Raw genomic sequence first — 20436 nt, 5'->3', positions numbered from 1 at the left:
TGGTGAACCGGCCACCTCGCTGGCCCTTGTCTGAGAGGTGAGCTGCATCCCCCAGGGCTGGACATCCCAGGACCCTCCGTGCCATGGGCGCGTACACTGGACACACCAGGTGCGGGTCCTGCAGTCCCACCTGTGACTGCTAACTGCCCAAGTGGCTCAAACACCTGCCAGCTGATGAATCTGCAAACCAAGTTGCTCTCAGGCCACTGTGGGGGCAACTCACGGCACAGAAACCCCTGTGGGCCACCCAAAAAAGCCAGCCACCTTACCCGTGCCCACTGCCTGCTGGCACCATGGGGACACTTCCTCATTCCTCATCCTTGGTCTTATTTCAGCCTCCCAACGCCCCTCCATGTGGGGCAAGGGCTGCCCCACTTGGTAATGAGAAGACAAACTGGAGTGCCACACCCCTCATCCAGCAGAGCGGGGCTGGCCAAGCCAGGCCACAGGGCCCCGCAGCTGCCTCTACTCCAGGTTCCTGTTTATCCTGCAGCAAACCTTCTACCCTGATGGAAACCCCAACACAAAGAAATCTGCACCCCCCAGGGCCCGGTCGCTACCTTCTATTTTGGGGCCTCTCTGGTATGGGAGCTTAACCGCTGACGTCACTTGGGGACAGGAGACCTGGGAACACAGGAGCCTTAGGGGCAATGACAGGGCCACTGAGAAGAGCCCCTGCCCAGCCAAGCCTTAGGGAGGAGGCGGCCCCACTGTGCCCCACAGGAGGGCCACTTGTCTTTTGTCCACATCCTGTCATGCCATTGCACAGTTCTGGAAGATGGGGTAGGGCAGTGAAAGGCAAGGCTCCTGCTTGCCTTTCTGACTCAGAAGGTGGGAGGATTTTTTTTTTAAGTGGCAGCGATGATTTTCTGAAAAAGTTCCTAGATGGGCAGAGTTCCCATTAAAGATAAACAACTTTGTACCAGAAACACACATTCCAAGCCTGAGGGTGGCCGGCTGTGAACCAGTCCACATGGCTGCCCCATTACCATCTCGGGGCCTATCTCTTCGATATTCTTAGAACCCCTCCAAGGGTGCAGCGTGGGGAGGGGCTGGAGAACCGTCTCAGAATTCAATGCTCAAGGCTCTCCTGGCTCCCTGGTTCTTCCACAGAAGCACCTAGAAGCTTCTAGAGTGACACAGGTAAGATGACAAAATCCCCCACTCAATACACACCCACCCCCACTTATTTCCTGTAAACAAAACAGTTCCTCCAAGCAACGGCCTTGCCTCATGAGGTGCAGCAAAGCCCGGCCCATCACCACTTCCTTCCGGTGCCTCCACATCCTGCCTCAGCTGCTGACATTGCCACCACCTCAAGGACACTACCCCGGACCTGGTGGTGGGGGTGGGTTGGAGGGACAGACCCCAGTCTGGAAGATCAGCCCTAGGCTCAGGCCAGCAGCCCAGGTGTTTAGCTGGAAGATGCTTGCGGCCCAGGGTCTGTTCCATTACAGAAGCCAGTGCCCAGCACTGTCTTCCACCTCCTAATGTTCATTTTTATTTTTATTTTTTTAAACGTGTTTTTTAAAAACTGATTTTTGAGAGGGAGGAAAGGAGAGGGATAGAGATAGAAACATCGATTGGCCCGACTAGCATGGCTCAGTGGTTGAGTGGCGACCTATGAAGCAGGAGGTCACGGTTCGATTCCCAAGCAGGGCACATGCCTGGACTGCGGGCTCCTTTCCTAGTGGGGGGTGTGCAGGAGGCAGCCAATGATTCTCATCACTGATGTTTCTATCTCTCTTCCCCTCTCCCTGACTCTGTGAAGAAAGAAAAAAGAAAAGAATAGAAAAGAGAGAACGAAACATTGATTGGCTGCCTTGTGCACGTCCCCGAGCCCGCAACCCAGGCATGTGCCCTGACCGGGAATTGAACCAGCAACCTCTTGGTTCATGGGTTGACTTCAACCACTGAGCCACAGCGCTGGGCAATGTTCATTTTTAAATATGACCACAGCTCCCTGTGCAGGAAGGCCCCACCATCCTGTAGGGTACTTGCTGAGACTGGTTTCGGGCCTCCTCCTGCATGGGGAGAGGATTTGCATTTTGTTGGCCTTTTGTGCGCAGGTGTTGGTTTTGGGTGATGTTCTCCAACATGTATTGTAGAAAGGCAGGAAGTAAGGTTTGAGGGGGCCGCTCCAAGCCAGGTGCTGTTGAGTGGTTCTGTAGATTCCAGCCCAATTGAGATATAATTCACATCCTGGTAAATTCCACCCTTTTATATTTATTCAGTGACTCAGACCCTTTATTTATTTATTTATTTATAATATATTTTTATTGATTGCAGAGGAAGAAAGAGGGAGAGAGAGATAGAAACATCAATGATGACAGAGAATCATTGATTGGCTGCCTCCTGCATGCCTCATGCTGGGGATCGAGCCCACAACACGGGCATATGCCCTTGACTGGAATTGAACCCGGGACCCTTCAGTCCACAAGCTGATGCTCTACCCACTGAGCCAAACCAGCTAGGGTCAATTCCAACCTTTTAAAGTATACAAGTCAATGTATGGTTTTAGCAAACTCATAAAGTATGCAACCATCCCCAATTCCATAACATTCCCACTACCCCAAAAGACACTGTGCCCATCAGTAGTCACTCCCACTCCCATTAAGAATTGAATCATGTCCCCCAAAAGACATGTTCAAATCCTGACCCTGGTAACTATGAATGGAATCTTGTTTGGAAATGGGGTCTTACAGGTGTAATTAGTTAAGGTGAGGTCACACTAGAGTAGAGTGACCCTAATGCAAGGGCACATGTTCTCATAAGAAGAGGGAGATTTGGACACAGACCCACAGAGACGATGGTCATGTGATGACAGAGGCAGACATGGGTGATCCGTCTACAAGCCCAGAGGCACTAAGGACTGCCAGTAAGTCAGCAGCTGAAAGAGGCAGAAGGGACCCTTCCCAGGGCTGAGAGCTAAGAACTCACAGCACACAGAGGTGGGCTGAGATCTGAACTGGATGTCCCTACATCCCAGCCTCTCCATCAAGACAGAGAGGGGTAATGGAAGAATTAAACAGGGAGGAAAAAAAAAGACAGAGAGGGGTGTGGTGTGTGCATGGACCAGCTCTCTCTGCTTCAGTTTCCCACTGGGGCAAATACTGGCACAGATATATTGTTTGACAAAACCGTGTCACCTGGGGGACAGAGGAAGGTGAGAAAGGTTATGGGTCATTGATGTGTCCACTTAGGGCCACACCTCTTTCAATGTACCTTCACTGGCCAGAGGCATGTCAGGAAGGGCAGGACACATGAAACAGTGCCCCTGAATGCCCATCCACACTTATGCCCATCACTGGCTGTTCACGCTTCCTTTTCTTTTTTTAAATAATAATTCTTTATTGTTGACCATGCTTCCTTTTCACATCGGGATCCTCAGATATGGACTTGACTGTGCACTGACCTCAGAGACAGGGGGCTATGGAGGGAAGGAGTCACAGCTCTGAGCTGTCCTCTGAGGGCCAGGCCCATCCACTCAAGGGTTTCACTCTCTCCGGGGGCGGGGGGGGGGGGGGGGGACAGTCTGTAAAGAGCTCCCAGCAAGTCAGCTACAGCTGTGGGTCTCACCCAGGGTGGTCCTGCCCTCAGGGGACCCCAGGAACGTCTGGGGACAGCTATGTTTGTCACACTGTGGGTGTTCCTGGCATTGAGTGGGCTGGGACCAGGGATGCTGCTCAACACCCTACAGTGCCCAGGACGGCCCCTGCAGAGTGCCCACCCCAAATGTCTTCCTTGGGACTCAGTGCAGGAGTGACCTTGTCTTTCCCAGAATCCAGTTTCTGAAGCCAGATTCCCCTTTTCTGCTTAAACTATCTGAACTTCGTAATTCCAGGAAATCAGAAACAGAGCTCACCAGCTGGGGCACGTCTGGAACTTCCCAGAGTAAAAACCCAGCTTCCTAGACGCTGCTGGGGATTTTCTTAAGCCTCCATTTTATGAGGCTCTGGAGATGTGAGAAGAACTCTCAAAAGGTAATTAATGGCTGACTTTGCCATGAACGTAGAGCTCAGCCGCGGAGCAGGAGCCCTTCCACAGAAGAAGCAGTCTGGCTTAAACCTGTCAGAATATGAATGGTCTAAAACGTTCAGGAACTGAACTAGCACTTCCACGAATCCCCTGAGGCACTAAAATGCAGCTTTTGCTGAGAGAGAGAGAGAGAGAGAGAGAGAGAGAGAGAGAGAGAGAGAGAGAGAAACTTACAGATGATCAGTTACTTGAGAGGCCTGGGACACGGAGAACGTTGAGCTCTGCTGTGTAGGAGATGCAAAGATGATAAAGACACTCTCTCTCCTTTAGGGAGGTTCCAATAAAAAGTGCGTTATCAGCCACGAAAGACATGAGGAACTGTAAATGCCCGTGACTAAGAGAAAGAGTACAGTCTGAGAAGGTGACATTCGGAAAAGGCAGAACTACACTGACATTAAAAGGTCTAGGGTGCCAGGGGTTGGGGGAGGGAGGGATGAATAAGGGGGGCATAGAGGGTTTTTAAGGCAGTGCCACTACTCTAACACTGTCATGGTCGACACATGTCACTATACATCTGTCCCAACCCATAGAAGGTACAACACAAAGAGAGAATGAACTCTTATGTCACCATGGACTGGGAGTAACAGTGGTGTGTCAGTGTAGGTTCATCCTTGTAACAACTACCCTTCTCTGGTCAGGAAGGCTGACAGTGGGAGCGGCTGTACATATGTGGGGGTACAGGGTAATGGGAAATCTCTGTGCCTTCTGCTTAATCATGCCATGAGTCCAAAACTGCTCTAAAAGTCTATTAAGCCGTAGCCGGTTTGGCTCCGTGGTTAGAGTGTCAGTCCTCAGGGTCTCCGGTTCGATTCTGGCCAAGGGCACGTACCTCGGTTTGCAGGCTCCATCCCTGGCCCCAGTTGGGGTGCATGAGGGAGGTAACCAATCAGTGTGTCTCTCTCATATTGATGTTTCTCTCTCTTTGTCTGTCCTCCTTCCTTTCACTCTCTCTTTAAAAAATCAATGGGAAAAAAATGTCCTTGGGTGAGGATTGAGAAAATAAATAAATAAATGAGTCTATTAGAAAAACTGTAGCTAACATTAATTCACCAATTAAAAAAACACCAAGCATTTGGCTAAGTCCTTTAAGTAGCTCACCCTTATGAAGAAGTTACTGAAGCCACAAACAGGAAGCAAAAAACCACGAAGCCTAGGAAAGCCAGAATTGAACACATATTTGCAGAAAAAATAAACACCATGGAAGGCACTAGAAATATAATGTACACCCATGGTTAATTTCAAAATTTTCAGTAGCTACATTGAAAAGTAAGAAAATGAAAAGAAACAGGTCAAATCAATAGTCATAATATATTCTATTTAACATGAGGGCAACAAAATATCATTTAAACACCTAAGAAATACAGAAAATATTAAGGAGATATTCTGCCCTTTAAAAACATAGGAGCCTCTGTGATCTGATGTTCATTTTGCACATATAGCAGGTCCTAATTTAATCCAGCCATGTTTGGAGGGCTCACTAGCTGCCCGTGGCCGCTGCCCTGGACAGAGGGTTTTTTTGTTCATCATCACCCTAGGATATTTTTTCCATTGATTTCTGGAGAAAGTGGAGAGGGAGAGAGAAAATACATCCATTACCTGTCTCCCCCACACCCCAATCAGCCTAGGGATCGAACCTGTCACCCAGGCATGTGCCCTTGACTGGGAATTGACCCTCCACCCTTTGGTGCTCAGCCAACACTCTAACCATTGAACCCACGGGCCAGGGCTCCAGAGGGTTTTAAAAGAAGGGAAAATCCAGTTGTCAGAAGAAAGACGCAACGGGACAGGTGCTGTCTAAGGTGGGTGTCCAGGGAGGAGAAACACAGCTATCAGAGCAGGATCTGGGGTGAAGAAACAAAGGGTGCCTTTTGGGAGGGAAGCGGGAAGCAGGGGGCCCTGGGGCCAGGGCAGCCAGGACTCGCACTTGCTGTGTTCTCACTCCATACTCAGTCTCGGGTTCGACTGACCAGTTGATGTGTCTCTCTCACATCGATGTTTCTATCTCTCTCTTTTTCTCTCTCCCTCCCTTCCATTCTCTCTAAAAATCAATGGAAAAAATATCCTCAGATGAGGATTAACAGGGAGAAAAAAAAAAAGGCCACTCATTTTTTAAGATGTCAAAGGGCAGAGAACAGGGGCTCAGGGCTTTGGGGAAGCGGCAGCCCCGTTGCGTCACTGAGCACTGGGTCTGCAAAATGGGCTTATAAGCATCCCCTCTGTATCGGGTGAGGGAAGGAGGAGAAAGCAGCTGCCCAGAGGCCACGTGTAACACCAGCAAGTCCAAAACCAGGTAGCGCAGACAGGCCCTGGGCTGTGAAATATGCACATCATACTCCAAATTCACCTGCGTGCTTTAAATATGTGCAGAGCATGGATACCCGTTACCCCTCACGTGACCAGAAGAATCTCACCCTAAGATTAACACTGGCTCTCTGGGTGGTAGATCACCCATGATTTATTTTCTGCTTTGTGACTTTCTGTATTTTCCAACCACGCCCCTCTTCCCCTTTCAGTGACATCTTATAGAATACGTGGTCCTTTCCAACAAATGCCGGCCCACCAGCCAGTGCAGGGACGGAACTGACTGCGAAGTCCCCGCAATGGGCAGTGCGGACACGCCAACACCCCGCGCCCAGCCCTTTGCCCAGCGCTCAGGGACTCGGGACCAGGAAGCAAGAAGCTCGGGTCCCGAAAAGCCGACTCCCCGTGGGGCAGGAGCCCTGAAATCCTGCGCAATTGCCCCAAACCAGTGGCGGGGGCCTAGCGATAGTAAGTGGCACGGCTCGGGGTTGATCCCTACGTGACAGTTGCAGCCACGAATTCGACCGAGAGACCACGACTACTCCCTCCCGCCGCCCGCGTTTGCCGCTCCTGAGGGACCAGAACTCCCGCCGCCCGCGCCCGCCACTTCGCGGTCGTCCGCTGTCCACCGCCCGCGTTTCCCGGCCGAGGACCCACCTGCCGCCTCACGCCGACCGGCCGGGCTGCGCTGGCCTCCGTCCTCGGACTTCTGTCCCCGGCTGCCCGCCAGTCCGCACCTCGCCTCCCGCCGAGGAGGAACTCCGCGCACAGCCTGCCCCGGCCCCGCCCGGCCGGATCTACTTCCGCTACAGACGAAGGCCTCCCCGGAAGCGGAGCTGGCGGCCGAGGTATCCACCGAGAGGGGGCGCACCGCGACACCGCGCTCTATGTTGCTTGGCAACCGAAGCCGTGATGCCATTGGTTAGTGCCTGCGGCCGAAGCCTGTGGGCGGAGCTTCCACTGTGCTGGGGATGAGGGGCGGGGCCTCGAGCAGGAAGCGGCCTGGAAGGAGGAGCTGACGCCGCGGACTGTGGGCGCTCGGAGGGTCGCGGCCCGAGGGTGGGGCCGATGTGGGGCTGGGAGACTTCCAGGGAGTGGCGGCTCGTGGGCGAGGCCTGGAGGCGGCGTTGGTGGGTGCGTGGTGGCGAGGCGTGGCGCGGAGGTGCGGTTGGTCAGTTGGTGGTGAGCGTGGCCAGGCCATGGCCCTGCCGCTGTGCCTGCAGCTGAAGGCCGCGCTGGCCCGCAGCTGCCTGCAATGCCATGGCAACTTCTTGGCGTTCTTCACCCGCCATCACATGAACCTCAACTCCTGGTAGGGGGACGACATCCCCGTGTCGGGCTGCTGCTCACCGACCGGAGCCAGGACATAATGAAGGCGCTGCACTTGGCCATCCCATCCCCGCGATCGGTGCGTCCCCGGCCCGGGCAGACCCCGGCCCCGGCCCCGGCCGCTCACCGGACCTAGCCCGGTCCGTCAGTGCCTAGCCCGGGAAAAGCTGAATCAAGTGGCAAACACCGTGTACCAGTAGCTGGATCAGCTGTACCAGGGGAAGATGTATTTCCCGGATAAGGGGACGGCCCACCCGCCCTAGGACACCCCGGACCGCGCACCGTTCGGACCTGACTTCCCTCCTCCTGCCAACCCCCATCAGGGATTTCCCCTAAGGAGCTTCACACCATCTTCTGGGGGCGGGTGCACCTCATCCGGAATGCCACCGTTTAAAGTGAGCTAGAGGGGCGGAGGCAGGGGCATGCTTCCCAGGGCCTAGGGGACCCAGGACCACAGGAGTATTTTAGAGGCCTCTCATCCGCTGGGAGCCCCGGGCCAGGGCGTAGCTGGGGCTGGAGTTATGTGGATAGGGTGTCAGTGCATCCGGGCATTAGAACTCAGAGCCTGCGGCCAGCATGGGACCAGACAGAAATCCCGGAGCAGGGCATCTCCCTGAGGGAGGAACCCTTTCATGCCCTGGGCGCCAGCAGGGCCCCTTGAAAGATAAATCCCATCTCTCCTTCCTTGCCACCTTCCCCAGCTGGCCCCTAGAGGCACTGGTGAGTATTGCTGCCACCCTGTCCAGTAGTCACTCCATTCCAGGCTAGGAGCCACCTCAAGCGACTGATGGACAAACCCTAAGCCTTGGCAGGCCTGAGAAGGTGGGCTGGAGTCAGGGACAGGCAGGGCCTGCTACGAAAGTGCTCTCCATGCTCTGGTCCCTGCACAGGCCGCATTGATTGTCAGCATCACTGTGGTGAGTGAGCCTCTGTCCAGGCCATGGGTGTCCCTCCTCTACCTCCTCCTCTCTGCCTTTCATCACGTGGGTAGGATGGGGTGGGCACCACTGGCCCTCTGAACTCAGGGCCACATTGGCTCCCCACAGGTTGCTGGTGCAGTGGAACACAGCTGTGCAGGGCTTCCTCCTTTACATGTGAGTTGTAGAAATAATTGGCAAAAGTCCCCCCTCTCCAAACCAACATGAGTTTTATCAGAGTCAGTAGGGTATGTGTGAGGGCAGCCACCAGGAGGCAGGACCTGGACCCTGTGCTCCGGGCCCCAGCCCTTCCTTCCTCAAGGGTCTCTGAGCTCAGTTGGCATAAGGGGGGCAGATCATCTTGGTTAAAGCGTCCCTTCCCACAGTTTGGTCTTACCCTGCCCCAAGTGGGTGGCAGGATTGTGGTTAGAACCTAGGAGGAACCCCCACTCCCATGATGGATGTACCCCAGTGGAGGGACCTGGGGGTCATGGGGTTAACCAGGGCCCAGTCGTGTCTTTCAGACAGGGCACCAGCACAAGGTGAGCTCCCCCTCTCCAAAGCCCTGGCCAGGTGGGAGTTGGGTGGGGACAAAACTTTGAGGGTCTGTCTGCAGCCCTGTCACATGCCCCACATGGGAGGCGAGGCCCAGGCCCCTAGCAAACACCTACCAGTTAGGTTGAAGTGGGATGGGAGAGGACGTACTGAGGCACCTGTTTCTCTCTGCAGCCTGATATCACCAAGCTTCGTGGGTCTGGAGCCCCCACACCCCATCACCCTGACACTGGACAATGCTTCTTCTGAGTGCTGACACAGCGCCGATAGCCATCGGGCCCACCGGACCCACCCCAGCTGCAGTGTGGGGCTGGGACTCAGCTGGGCTGTCCCAGCCTGACTCTGGAGCAGGCTTGCAGCTCTCTGGGGGTCCCTGCACAAGCCCATCAGAGCCAGGCAGGGCCAAGGCTGGGGGGAGCGAAGGGGGATGGATTGTATACAGCAGATGCTGGGTGGGATCAGAACTATATGATGGGTGATTAAATGTCCCTGACACTTCTCATCATGGAGCAGTCCCTGTAGGGGCAGGGAGAACCATGTGAGGCCTGGGCAAGACACATCTGGTCATGGGCACAGGGTCCAGAGGTCAGTCCCCACACCAATTTGATGGTGATTTGCCAGAGCGTACCTGGGCAGGCTCACCTGGAAAGGAGCCTGGAGTGAGATGGTTCTGATGATTCAAGGGAGACTGCAGTCTGGTGAGACAGGGTTGGCTTCAGTGTATCATGGGGCTCAGGTCATCAGGTCATGTGGGGCTGAACCTCAGTCCAAGGAACCCTACAGCACTGCTTCGAAAACACTCCACATGGATTGTGATCCAGGCTGTATAGCTGTTCCAAGACGGGAGGGCGGCTCTGAAATGCTGCCCTGAGGTACCTTTCCTGCCTGTCAGTCTGTCCTGAGCAGGCACTCCTTTCTCGGCCTGGGTGCTACTTCCCTGACTTCCTCCTCCAGCTCCCTCTTGTTCTTGTGTCTGGAGGGGGAGAGTGGGAGTTGAGTCACAGGCCTTTTGAGGACCCCACACATGCTGCACAGCTAGCTTCCTACTGAAGTTTCCCTGACAGAATGCTAGCCACATTTTCACCTATGTGTTTATCCGGTAGGATTTAAACAAAACAGCATGAGAGAGGCTCAGGTGATATTTGGATAGACTGTCAGATAATGGAGTCGTGGGACGTCTTCAATAAACACAGGGAGGGGTGTGTGCCAGGAGCAGGGCTGGCTGATCACCAGGATCTGGTCACCCCGTCACTATTTCTACATTGGCCTTTGCCTTTCCAGCCTGAGGGCAATCAGGGGATTGGTGTGCTACACGATGCACTTTTCTGCACTGAGAAGTGGAAAGGGCCTGCTGGCTGACGGTGGTAGAGGCAGGACTGGCGAGGCCTTTCTCCCCACTGGTGCTCCAAGTGGGGTTTAATGTGGGGCTAATCTCCACCCCCTACACTAGGAGATTCCAGTTGTGATTGATTTGGGCTCTGTCCACTGACCCAGCCTGACCGGATGTGAGTCACCCTGTCCATGTGTTGTCAGGAAAAGCCAGTGGCAACGTGGTGAATGAACAGCAGCAGGGCTTTCCTTCTAGCATCTGCTCCTGCCACTCACCCAGCACACCTCGTACCAGTGAGGTTTCTGGGAAAGGGAGGGTGATGGCCACTGTGTGGTGTTGGACCCCATTACTCCCAGTCCAGGGACCTGGATGGCAGGGGGATCATGTCGCCTCCCGAGAGGATGAGGGTGTCCCACAGCCCCATCTGACTCTGAGCGAGTCAGGGATGTTCACAGACCCCCACAACCTCCCTGCCACCAGGAGATGACCCCCCCCCCCCCCGCCAACAGGTAAATGCCTATTTTGCAAGTTTATTGGATCGTCTTGACACAAAATCATGACAGCAGCGTGATATGTCTCCTTTACATGGGAATGTTGATAGCAAATTCTTATATAACACATCATACAATTTCAAGATTCTAGAATCACTGCACAGGATTCTGCAATAGATTACATGCTAAAGTGACAGTTTTCATCAAAAGGATAGTTAAAACATCATTGAGGACCATCATCTCTGAGGAAAGTCTCACTGGGGTGGGCCAGAGTCCCCTTGCCCTGCCCATGAGGCACATTAAGGGACCCGACCTCCCCAGGACGCATGTGCTTCACCATCGGGGCCATGGAACCCAGGACTGGGCCCTCCCAGCAGCTGTGGATATGACGGGAGGACAAAGCCTGTGGCTCACCCCAAGCAATGTCAACCGAGACCTATTTTACTGAAAAGGAAACAAAACAATGTCCAGTCCCTGCTCTGTTAAGGGTCCTGAATAAATCCCTACCCAGACTGCAGCCCTCACCCCTTGCAATCCATTGCCATTCTCTACCCGGCACACAAACACAGCAGTGGGACACAATGCAAGGACAATGGCTTGCATGACCACTTCCCCACCATGTTTCCTGCGGGAGAGAACTGACTGGCTGTGAGGTGTGAAGGGGAATGTCACTGTGGTGAGCAGCCAGCCCATTTCTCGCCTCCCAGGTGGGGACGTGGAGACTAGTGGGATTGGATGACTTCACAGAAGCAGGACGTGCCTCCCTGCCCTGTCCTGTCCGCTGTACACCCATCACCCGGGCCCACCCAGTCCTGGCTTGGACAGTGGTCACACACATTCCTTGAACAGCTCTTGCGGCCATGTACAGTTGACCCCGGCTACAGGAGTCACTGATGGTTTGAGGACTGGAGCAGGGTTTCTCCCCAAAGAGAGTGGGAAGAGTCAAAGTAAAAAAGATGACAGGAAAAATCTGAACATATGACCTCAATGTCTAACCATGACGACAGTGGACTTAACGCCGGGCTGAATAAGTACATGCGACAGAGGAGAAACTAGCAGTTGGAACCCGTCTCTCCTTCACGTCCTCTCTGTGGTGGCCTCAGTGACAACAGTCAGCAGTTGGCCAAGGTAGCCTTCATCTCCTCCAGCAGGTTGCTGAGCAGTGTGGCATCGCTGCACTTCCCATCTACCGATACAGACTTCTCACCCTGAAAAAGGGAAAGCGCAGTCCAGTAAGTTGAAAACTGCATGAAAATCCTGCCTCACGAATACATGTACTGCACTTTGGATTTTTCCAAATGCGGTCCCTATGTGGGGGTGCTTTCAAAACCGGAACAAACGAGGAGCTGTGGAACCTGGACTGAGGCCTGCAGTGGTGGCCAGGGGCCCACAACTGGAATCAACCCTGGGAAAAGCTTGACAGAGCTCGGGGAAAGTGACCTGCAAAACTGTTCATGAGCTGAGGACCTGCCGGAAGCTGAGCACACATGGCCCTCACCCTGACGAGCCAGCACACCAGACTCTGAGAACACAGAGCACCACCCGGCCCAGGCCCCATGCACGGGGGCGTGTGAGGCAGCTCCGTGCTGTGGAGGACAAAGGTGTGAAAACTGCAGTAGGAGCCTATGCATCAATATTCTCCCCAGGACTTAAACAAGGCCCAGACACTAGGCATATTCAACACATCTAGGATATAGTCCCAGATTACTCAGCATATAAAGCCCAGGGCGTCTCAGCTCAGTGGGAAAGACAATCGGTAAACACCATACTGAGATGAAGCAGATGTCAGACGGATCGGACAGAGGTGAGGAAGTGGCTGCTGTGAGAATCTCCCAGAAGCAATCACAACACTCTCGAAACTAAGAGAAAACAGAGCACCTCAGGAAACAAACAGAAGATATACAGAAAAACCTCATGGAAACTTTAAACCAAAAATGTGATAATCAAAATAAAAAACTCACTGAATGGGTTCAACAGCAGAGGAAAGAGTCAGTGAACTTGACAGCAGGTTACTAGAAACACTGCAGTCTGAACAGACAGCACAAGGGACTGAGGGAGTGGGGGGTGGGCAGAACCTCAGAGACTTGAAGAATGGTAACAGAAAGTCTGGGTTCAGGTCTCTGGGCTGCCAGAAAGAGATGATAAAAATATGCAGTGCTGAAATCGTTAATAATAGCCAAAACTCCCCAAATTTTATAAAGAAATGCAAAGATTCACCAAATTCAACACACTCCAAACAGATAAACCCAAAGAATTAAATGCTCGGAAACATCATAAACTGCTGGAAACTAGAGACAAACAAAAATCTTGAGAACAGCCAGAGAAAAAGTTGCACTCCCTATATAAAGAATAAAGGTTCAGAGGAGTGTGACTTCTCACCAGAAACCATGGATTCCAAGTGGAAATGGCATATTTTTAAAGTATAGCAGGTCTCTGACTTACAATTTTTAGACTTTAATGCCAAATTTTGAATCTACTAGTAGATCTTTTTCTGGCTAGTGGTAAGCAATACAATCTCTCTTGTGATGTTGGGCTCCTGCTGCCCCATGATCATGACAGGGAACAACACATTATAATATGTTGTGTTGGTTGCAACATTTTCTGGATATTGTGTTCTGCACACCTTTAAGACAGGCTGCGCAGAAAGGAAACCAAGATGGCGGCATAGGTAAACACCAGAAATTGCTGCCTCGCACAACCACTTCAAGAATACAACTAAAAGACAAAACGGACATCATCCAGAACCACAGGAAGGCTGGCTGAGTGGAAATTCTACAACTAGAAGGAAAGAAAAGCACACTGAGACTCAGGAGGTGCGGAAGTAAAGTGCAGAGGTACAGAGGCGCACGTGGAAAGGGCTGGCAACTGAGGATGCCGTTGTCTTTTTGAATTGGGAGGGAGTCTCAAGATCCCGACTGTTCTGAGCTCCAGTTCCGGGCGAGTCTCTGGGGACCCAGACTCATACGGGGAGAAACTGGACTGTCTGGCATGGGGCAGAACTCGAGGACGGCTTTCTCTCAGAGGTGCTTGCAGCGATTACTGGGACACTGAGACGCGGGGCCCCTTAGGGCAGGGCTGAGGATCAGCCATAGCTGCTTGCTCCACCCTGTTGATTCCCTGAGACCCCACTCCACCCAAGCTGTGCGTAGAGGCTTTTGCATATGAATGCCCTGGCCCTTTGCAATCTAAAATTACCTAACAAACTGCAGCTGGACCAGACAGACCCAGAACTTCCAAGAGAAGGCCCAAGGCCCCACAGCAGCTTGCACTGCTTCACAGCTGGGCCTCATCTGGGAACCTCCAAACCCCAAACAAAGAAGAGGAATCTGTAGATCTCTCCATAGCTCCTGCTGGGTAGCCTCAGGCAGAGACTAAATTAGCACCTCCTTAGAGATCCAAGTGCCAGGGTGCCCAGTGGTCAGAGTGGGACCATCCAGATTACAACTCCTCAGATCCATAAGGGACACACTCAGGGGGCAGACTCAGTGAGCACCAAAGCCCCACTGAAGCAAGTCTTGCCCCAGAAGGCTGTCTCCAGCACAGAATTCTCCCACCATAACCACAGCTGATTCTCACAGCCAATTGGCCTGGAGGTCAATTCCTCCCAGTGATACCTACAACAATCAAGGCTTAACTACAACAAGACTGTGCACAAAGCCCACAAAGGGGTGCACCAAGAGTGTCCACCTCAGGTAATTGGGGAGGCTGAGCCACTGGGCCCTGTAGGACACTTAGCACAGAAAGCCACTCTGTCAACACAGCGAAGCATAAAAAATGCGAAGACAAAGAAACAGGTCACAAATGACAGAAATGGAGGAAAGCAAACTACTGGATATAGAGTTCAAAACCACACTCATAAGGTTTTTCAAGAATTTTCTAGAAACCGCCCATAAATTTAGTGAGACCCTCAAGAAATCTAGTGAGACCCTCGAGGATATGAAAAGGACCAACTAGAAATTAAGCATACACTGACTGAAATAAAGAATATTATACAGAGTTGCCCTGACCGGTTTGGCTCACTGGATAGAGCATTGGCCTGCGGACTGAAGGGTCCCAGGTTCGATTCTGATCAGGGGCATGTACCTTGGTTGCGGGCACATCCCCAGTAGAGGGTGTGCAGGAGGCAGCTGATTGATGTTTTTCTCTCATTGATGTTTCTAACTCTCTGTCCCTCTCCCTTCCTCTCTGTAAAAAATCAATAAAATATATATTTTTTTAAAAAGTATATTATACAGAGTTCCAACAGCAGACTAGAGGATCGCAAGAATCAAGTCAAATATTTGAAATACAAAGAAGCAAAAAACACCCAACTGGAAAAACAAAAAGAAAAAAGAATCCAAAAATATGAAGATAGTGTAAGGAGCCTCTGGGACAACTTCAAGCGTACCAACATCCGAATTATGGGGGTGCCAGAAGACAGAGAGCAAGATATTGAAAACCTATTTGAAGAAATAATGACAGAAAACTTCCCCTACCTGGTGAAAGAAATAGACTTACAAGTCCAGGAAGCGCAGAGAACCCTAAACAAAAGGAATCCAAAGAGGACCACACCAAGACACATCATAATTAAAATGCCAAGAGCAAAAGACAAAGAGAGAATCTTAAAAGCAGCAAGAGAAAAAAAGCCAGTTACCTACAAGGGAATACCCATACGACTGTCAGCTGTTCTCTCAACAGAAACTATGAAGGCCAGAAGGGAGTGGCAAGAAATATTCAAAGTGATGAATGCCAAGAACCTACAACCAAGATTACTTTATCCAGCAAAGCTATCATTCAGAATTGAAGGCCAGATAAAGAGCTTCACAGATAAGGAAAAGCTAAAGGAGTTCATCACCACCAAACCAGTATTATATGAAATACTGAAAGGTATCCTTTAAGAAGAGGAGGAAGAAGAAAAAGGTAAAGATACAAATTTTGAACAACAAACACACATCTATCAACAAATGAATCTGAAAATCAAGTGAATAAATAATCTGATGAACAGAATGAACTGGTGAATATAATAGAATCAGGGACATAGAAAGGGAGTGGACTGACTATTCTTGGGGTGGAAGGGGTGTGGGGGATGCGGGAAGAGACTGGACAAAAATCGTGCACCTATGGATGAGGACAGTGGGTAGGTAGTGAGGGAGGAGGGTGGGGTGGGAACTGGGTGGAGGGGAGGTATGGGGGGGAAAAAAGAGGAACAAATGTAATAATCTGAAAAATAGAGGTTTAATAAAAAAAAAAAAAAGGAAAGAAAACAACAAAGTGATGAATACCAAGAACCTACAACCAAGATTACTTTATCCAGCAAAGCTATCATTCAGAATTGAAGGTTAGATAAAGAGCTTCACAGATAAGAAAAAGCTAAAGGAGTTCATCACCACCAAACCAGTATTATATGAAATGCTGAAAGGTATCCTTTAAGAAGAGGAAAAAGAAGAAAAAGGTAAAGATACAAATTATGAACAACAAACATACATCTATCAACAAGTGAATCTGAAAATCAAGTGAATTAATAATCTGATGAACAGAATAAAATGGTGATTATAATAGAATCAGGGGCATGGAAAGGGAGTGGACTGACTATTCTAGGGGGGGAAAGGGGTGTGGGGGATGTGGGAAGAGACTAGACAATAATCGTGCACCTATGGATGAGGACAGTGGGGGGCGGTAAGGGCAGAGGGTGGGGTGGGAACCCGGTGGAGGGGAGGTATGGGGGGAAAAAAGAGGAACAACTGTAATAATCTGAACAATAAAGATTTAATTAAAAAAAAAAAAGACAGACTGCGCAAAGTTCATGTTTGGTGTGTTAGGTGTATCACATTTTTTTAAAACTTTTTTTTTTGAGCGAGAAAAGAAGAAACATCAATTTGTTGTTCCACTTATTTATGCATTCATCAGTTGATTTTTAAAAAAATATTTTTGTTGATCTCAGAGAGGAAGGGAGACAGAAACATCAACGATGAGACTCACTGATTGGCTGCCTCTTGCACGCCCCGGACTGGGAATCGAGCCCACAACCCGGGCATGTGCCCTTGACCGGAATCGAACCCAGGACCCTTCAGTTCACAGGCTGATACTCTATTCACTGCGACAAACCAGCTAGGGCACATTAATTGATTTAAAAAATTAATTTTTTTAGAGAGAGAAGAAGGGAGAGCGAGAGAGAAACATGTGAGAGCAGAACATCAATCAGCTGCCAACTGCACGCCCCCTAATGGGGACCAAGCCCACAACCCAGTTATGTGCCCTGACCAGGAATTGAACCAGCAACCTTTTTGTGCATGGGATGAAGCCCAACCAACTGAGCCACGCCAGCCAGGGCCATTGGTTGATTTTTTATTGTTGTTAATCCTCACCTAAGGATATTATTTTTTCCATTGATATATATATATATTTTAGAGCAAGTGGGAGGGAGGGAAGGAGGAGAGAAACATCATTGTGAGAGAGACACATCAATTGGCTGCCTCTTGCATACGCCCTGACTGTGGCTGGGGATTGAACCTGCAACCCAGGTATGTGCCTTGACTAGAAATTGAACCTGTAACCCTTTGGAGTGGGGGGGCCTGTCCCTGAGGGCTCCCAGACTGCGATGTGATGGCATCTTTGATGTCTCCAAGTGCAATACACAACTGCTCACAGAGGGGGGGTCAAGGGACAGACAGGGTGGTGACGTACCCATATTCCACCCGAAGTTTTTATATTGATCTTTGAAAAGATTAATAAAATTGAGAGTGTTAGATAAATTCAGGTCAAAGCTGCAGGTACGCAGTCCTCAAGTGTCATAGAAAAGCAATTCACTGATGACTGATCTCTCCATTCAGAAGTGTGCAGTCTCAATGTACAGTGATGAGAAACTGTTATTTTATTATATTTTCATTAAAAGCTGATTAAAAACTAAAATAAATAAATAAAATTGATAAACTCTAGGATAACCAAGAAAACGAGAACACAAACAATAGTGTGGTGAAGGCTTGGGGGGGCGAGTGCGGGATAAAGGGGGTCAATGGGAAAAAAACAAAAACGAAAACCCAAAGGAGACATCTGTAATAATTTCAACAATAAAGAAAATTTAAAAAAAACAAACACAACACCAGAAAAATGAGAGAAGACACAAACCGCTAACATCAGAATTGAAGGAAAGTAACTACTACTGACCACTTGGGCATTCTAAGAACAAGGGGACCACAAATGACTCTGCCCACGTCAATTAATTCGGTAACTTCGGTGAAACAAACTAATTCCTTGAAAACCACAAACTACCAACACTCACCTGAGGGGAAATAGAGAAATTGAGGATCCTATGACTAGTAGATAAAATGAACGTGTAGGTAAAAACCTCCCAAAAAAGAAACCTCCAGGCCCTAACTGGTTTGGCTCAGTGGATAGAACGTCGGCCTGTGGACTGAAGGGTCCCGGGTTCGATTCCGGTCAAGGACATGTACCTTGGTTGCGGGCACATCCCCAGTAGGGGGTGTGCAGGAGGCAGCTGATCGATGTTTCTAACTCTCTATCCCTATCCCTTCCTCTCTGTAAAAAATCAATAAAATATATATATAAAAAAAAGAAAAAGAAACCTCCAAGCCTGGATGGTTCCCCTGGTAGATTCTGCAAAACGTGTAAGGAAGAAGTACATGAATCATACACAACCTCTCCCAGGAAACGCAGGAGGGGAGAATAGCCCCCACCTCATGTGATGAGGCCATGGGTGCACTGATGCTCAAACCCAGCAGAAAACCAAGGCCAACTGTCCTCATGAACATGGGCTCCATGGACCTCAGCAGAGCAGTCACAGACTGAACTCAGCCATGTGTTACATAGGAGAGTCTGCAGGGACTAGAGGGAGGAGACATGGTGTGAGGGCATGGTGGCAGGGAGTGAGCGGCTGCCTTCATGTAGGCTCACCTTTTTCACTAGGAGGCAGACGTGGTGACCCTGGATGGATCGGCTGTACAGGGAGGCGCAGGAGTCCACTCGTTCCACAACTGCAACAGAGCAAGTGGGTGAGGCCAATGTGGCCCCGAGGGGAGCAGAGTGAGAGCCACGTGTGAGCAAAGACTCCCGCCTACCAGTCCCATCAAATCCCTTACCAGAAAAATGGTGAAGAAAGCAGATCTTTGTCAAAAGGTTCTGGAAGGACATATTAATGCCATCAACCTTGATTGAGCTCATGCTCAGGTCCCCAGACTCCAGCAACTTGGCAAAGGCGTCACTGTGGAAAAGACACAGGACAGGGAGGCTGACAATAGGCAGGGTCCCCAGCATCAAGGCAGACAAAGCCCCCAGCTGTGGAGGTGGGACCCCTCCTGTGCGCCAACGACTCGGGAGGTCTCCAAGGGTCTTACAAGGTATCATGGGCTAAACTGTGTCTCCCCCACCCCCACCCCTTGCCCAATTCCTATGTTGAAGCCCTGAACTCCAGGACCTCAGAATGTGACTATATTGGGAGATGGGGGTCTTTAAAGGAGTGACTAAGGTAAAATGAGGTCACTGCCCTCATCCAACATAACTGGGTCCTTGGAAAAGATCAGGACAGAGGGACAGCCATGTGAGGACACAAGTTGTAGTCTACATGCCAAAGACAGAGGTCTCAGGAGAAATCAACCTGCCAACACCTTGATCTGGGCTTCCAACCTCCAAGGCTGTGAGAGAGAACTAATGTTTGCTGTTTGAGCTGCTTAGCCTATGGTGCTTGTTATGTGGCCTGAGCTGCTGACATGGCAGAGGAGCCGGACTTTCTACACTACCTACAAGCTGGTCATCTAACCCTACTGCCTTTTCACACCTTAGGGCAGAGGACTTTGTGAGGTAACTGCACAAAGAGAGCCTCACACAACAGTAAAGTGGGGTGGGACCCACTCTGGCTGCCCCATGGGACTCGGGGTGAAGGTGGGAAGGGAAGGCAGGTGGGCTCATGCACCTGTAGCACGGAGTCGTGATCAAGTATGAGGTGCAGCTGAAGTGCAACTTGAAGTCCAGCTTCTCGTGGGTAGAGCCCTCGTCGTTCTGTGGGAGCAGTGATGCAGGGTGAGTAGGGAGGAGGGGCTGGGTGAGTGGGGTGCAGGGATTATGCCTGAAAGCTCCGGAGCAGGGTGAGTGGGCAGTGGGGGCCAGGCCTTGAGCTTGGAAACAGGATGACTAGGGAAAGGGGCAGGGTCTTCGAGCTCAGATGCATCCAGGTGACCTGGGAGTGGTTCCCAGGCAGGGCCTCACTTGCTCTCTGGACACCCAGCCCTGGGTTCTGGGTGTGCTTGCAGTGGTATGGGGGTTAATGCAGGCCGTTCCACTACCTCAGGCCCCGCATACCTTAGCAATAAATGACAGGGTTCCCTTGAGTTTCTGGGCCATGATGATACTCTGAATGGTGAACACAAACTGAGCTTCGTTGGAGATGCCTGGTGAGGGGGGAAGGGAGAGAGAGGCGGGCTGGCCTGAGAAGCTGCACGAAGCCAGCCCCCCGGAAGCAGGTGAGTGGGCATCCCTAGGACCG

The 20436-nt window shown here is 51.0% G+C and overlaps 2 protein-coding genes across 4 annotated transcripts in view; one reads left to right on the top strand and one right to left on the bottom strand.

Annotated features, from left to right (window-relative positions):
• Nucleotides 1-7296: 7296 nt before the first annotated feature.
• IZUMO4 (IZUMO family member 4) lies at nt 7297-9532 on the top strand. The gene is given in 5 exon segments (XM_059699499.1): nt 7297-7677; nt 7680-7751; nt 7825-7902; nt 7989-8056; nt 9016-9532. Coding segments are annotated over 5 exon segments (738 nt in total). The 5' UTR covers nt 7297-7538; the 3' UTR covers nt 9397-9532.
• A 1452-nt stretch (nt 9533-10984) lies between these two features.
• AP3D1 (adaptor related protein complex 3 subunit delta 1) overlaps nt 10985-20436 on the bottom strand; it is a 45812-nt gene continuing 36360 nt past the window's right edge. For all 3 annotated transcript variants that reach the window (XM_059697287.1, XM_059697288.1, XM_059697289.1), the window contains 5 exons: nt 20253-20341; nt 19867-19952; nt 19037-19158; nt 18852-18931; nt 10985-12169 (listed from right to left, as the gene is read on the bottom strand). In XM_059697287.1, the coding sequence (XP_059553270.1) occupies nt 12074-12169; nt 18852-18931; nt 19037-19158; nt 19867-19952; nt 20253-20341 (473 nt within the window). In that variant the 3' untranslated portion in view covers nt 10985-12073. The remainder of the gene's footprint in view (nt 12170-18851; nt 18932-19036; nt 19159-19866; nt 19953-20252; nt 20342-20436) is intronic.

The sequence above is a fragment of the Myotis daubentonii genome, chromosome 5 (genome assembly GCF_963259705.1).
Source record: "Myotis daubentonii chromosome 5, mMyoDau2.1, whole genome shotgun sequence".
Taxonomy (NCBI): domain Eukaryota; kingdom Metazoa; phylum Chordata; class Mammalia; order Chiroptera; family Vespertilionidae; genus Myotis; species Myotis daubentonii.
Note: the sequence above shows the minus strand (reverse complement) of the source record. Positions and strands in the feature narration are given on the sequence as shown.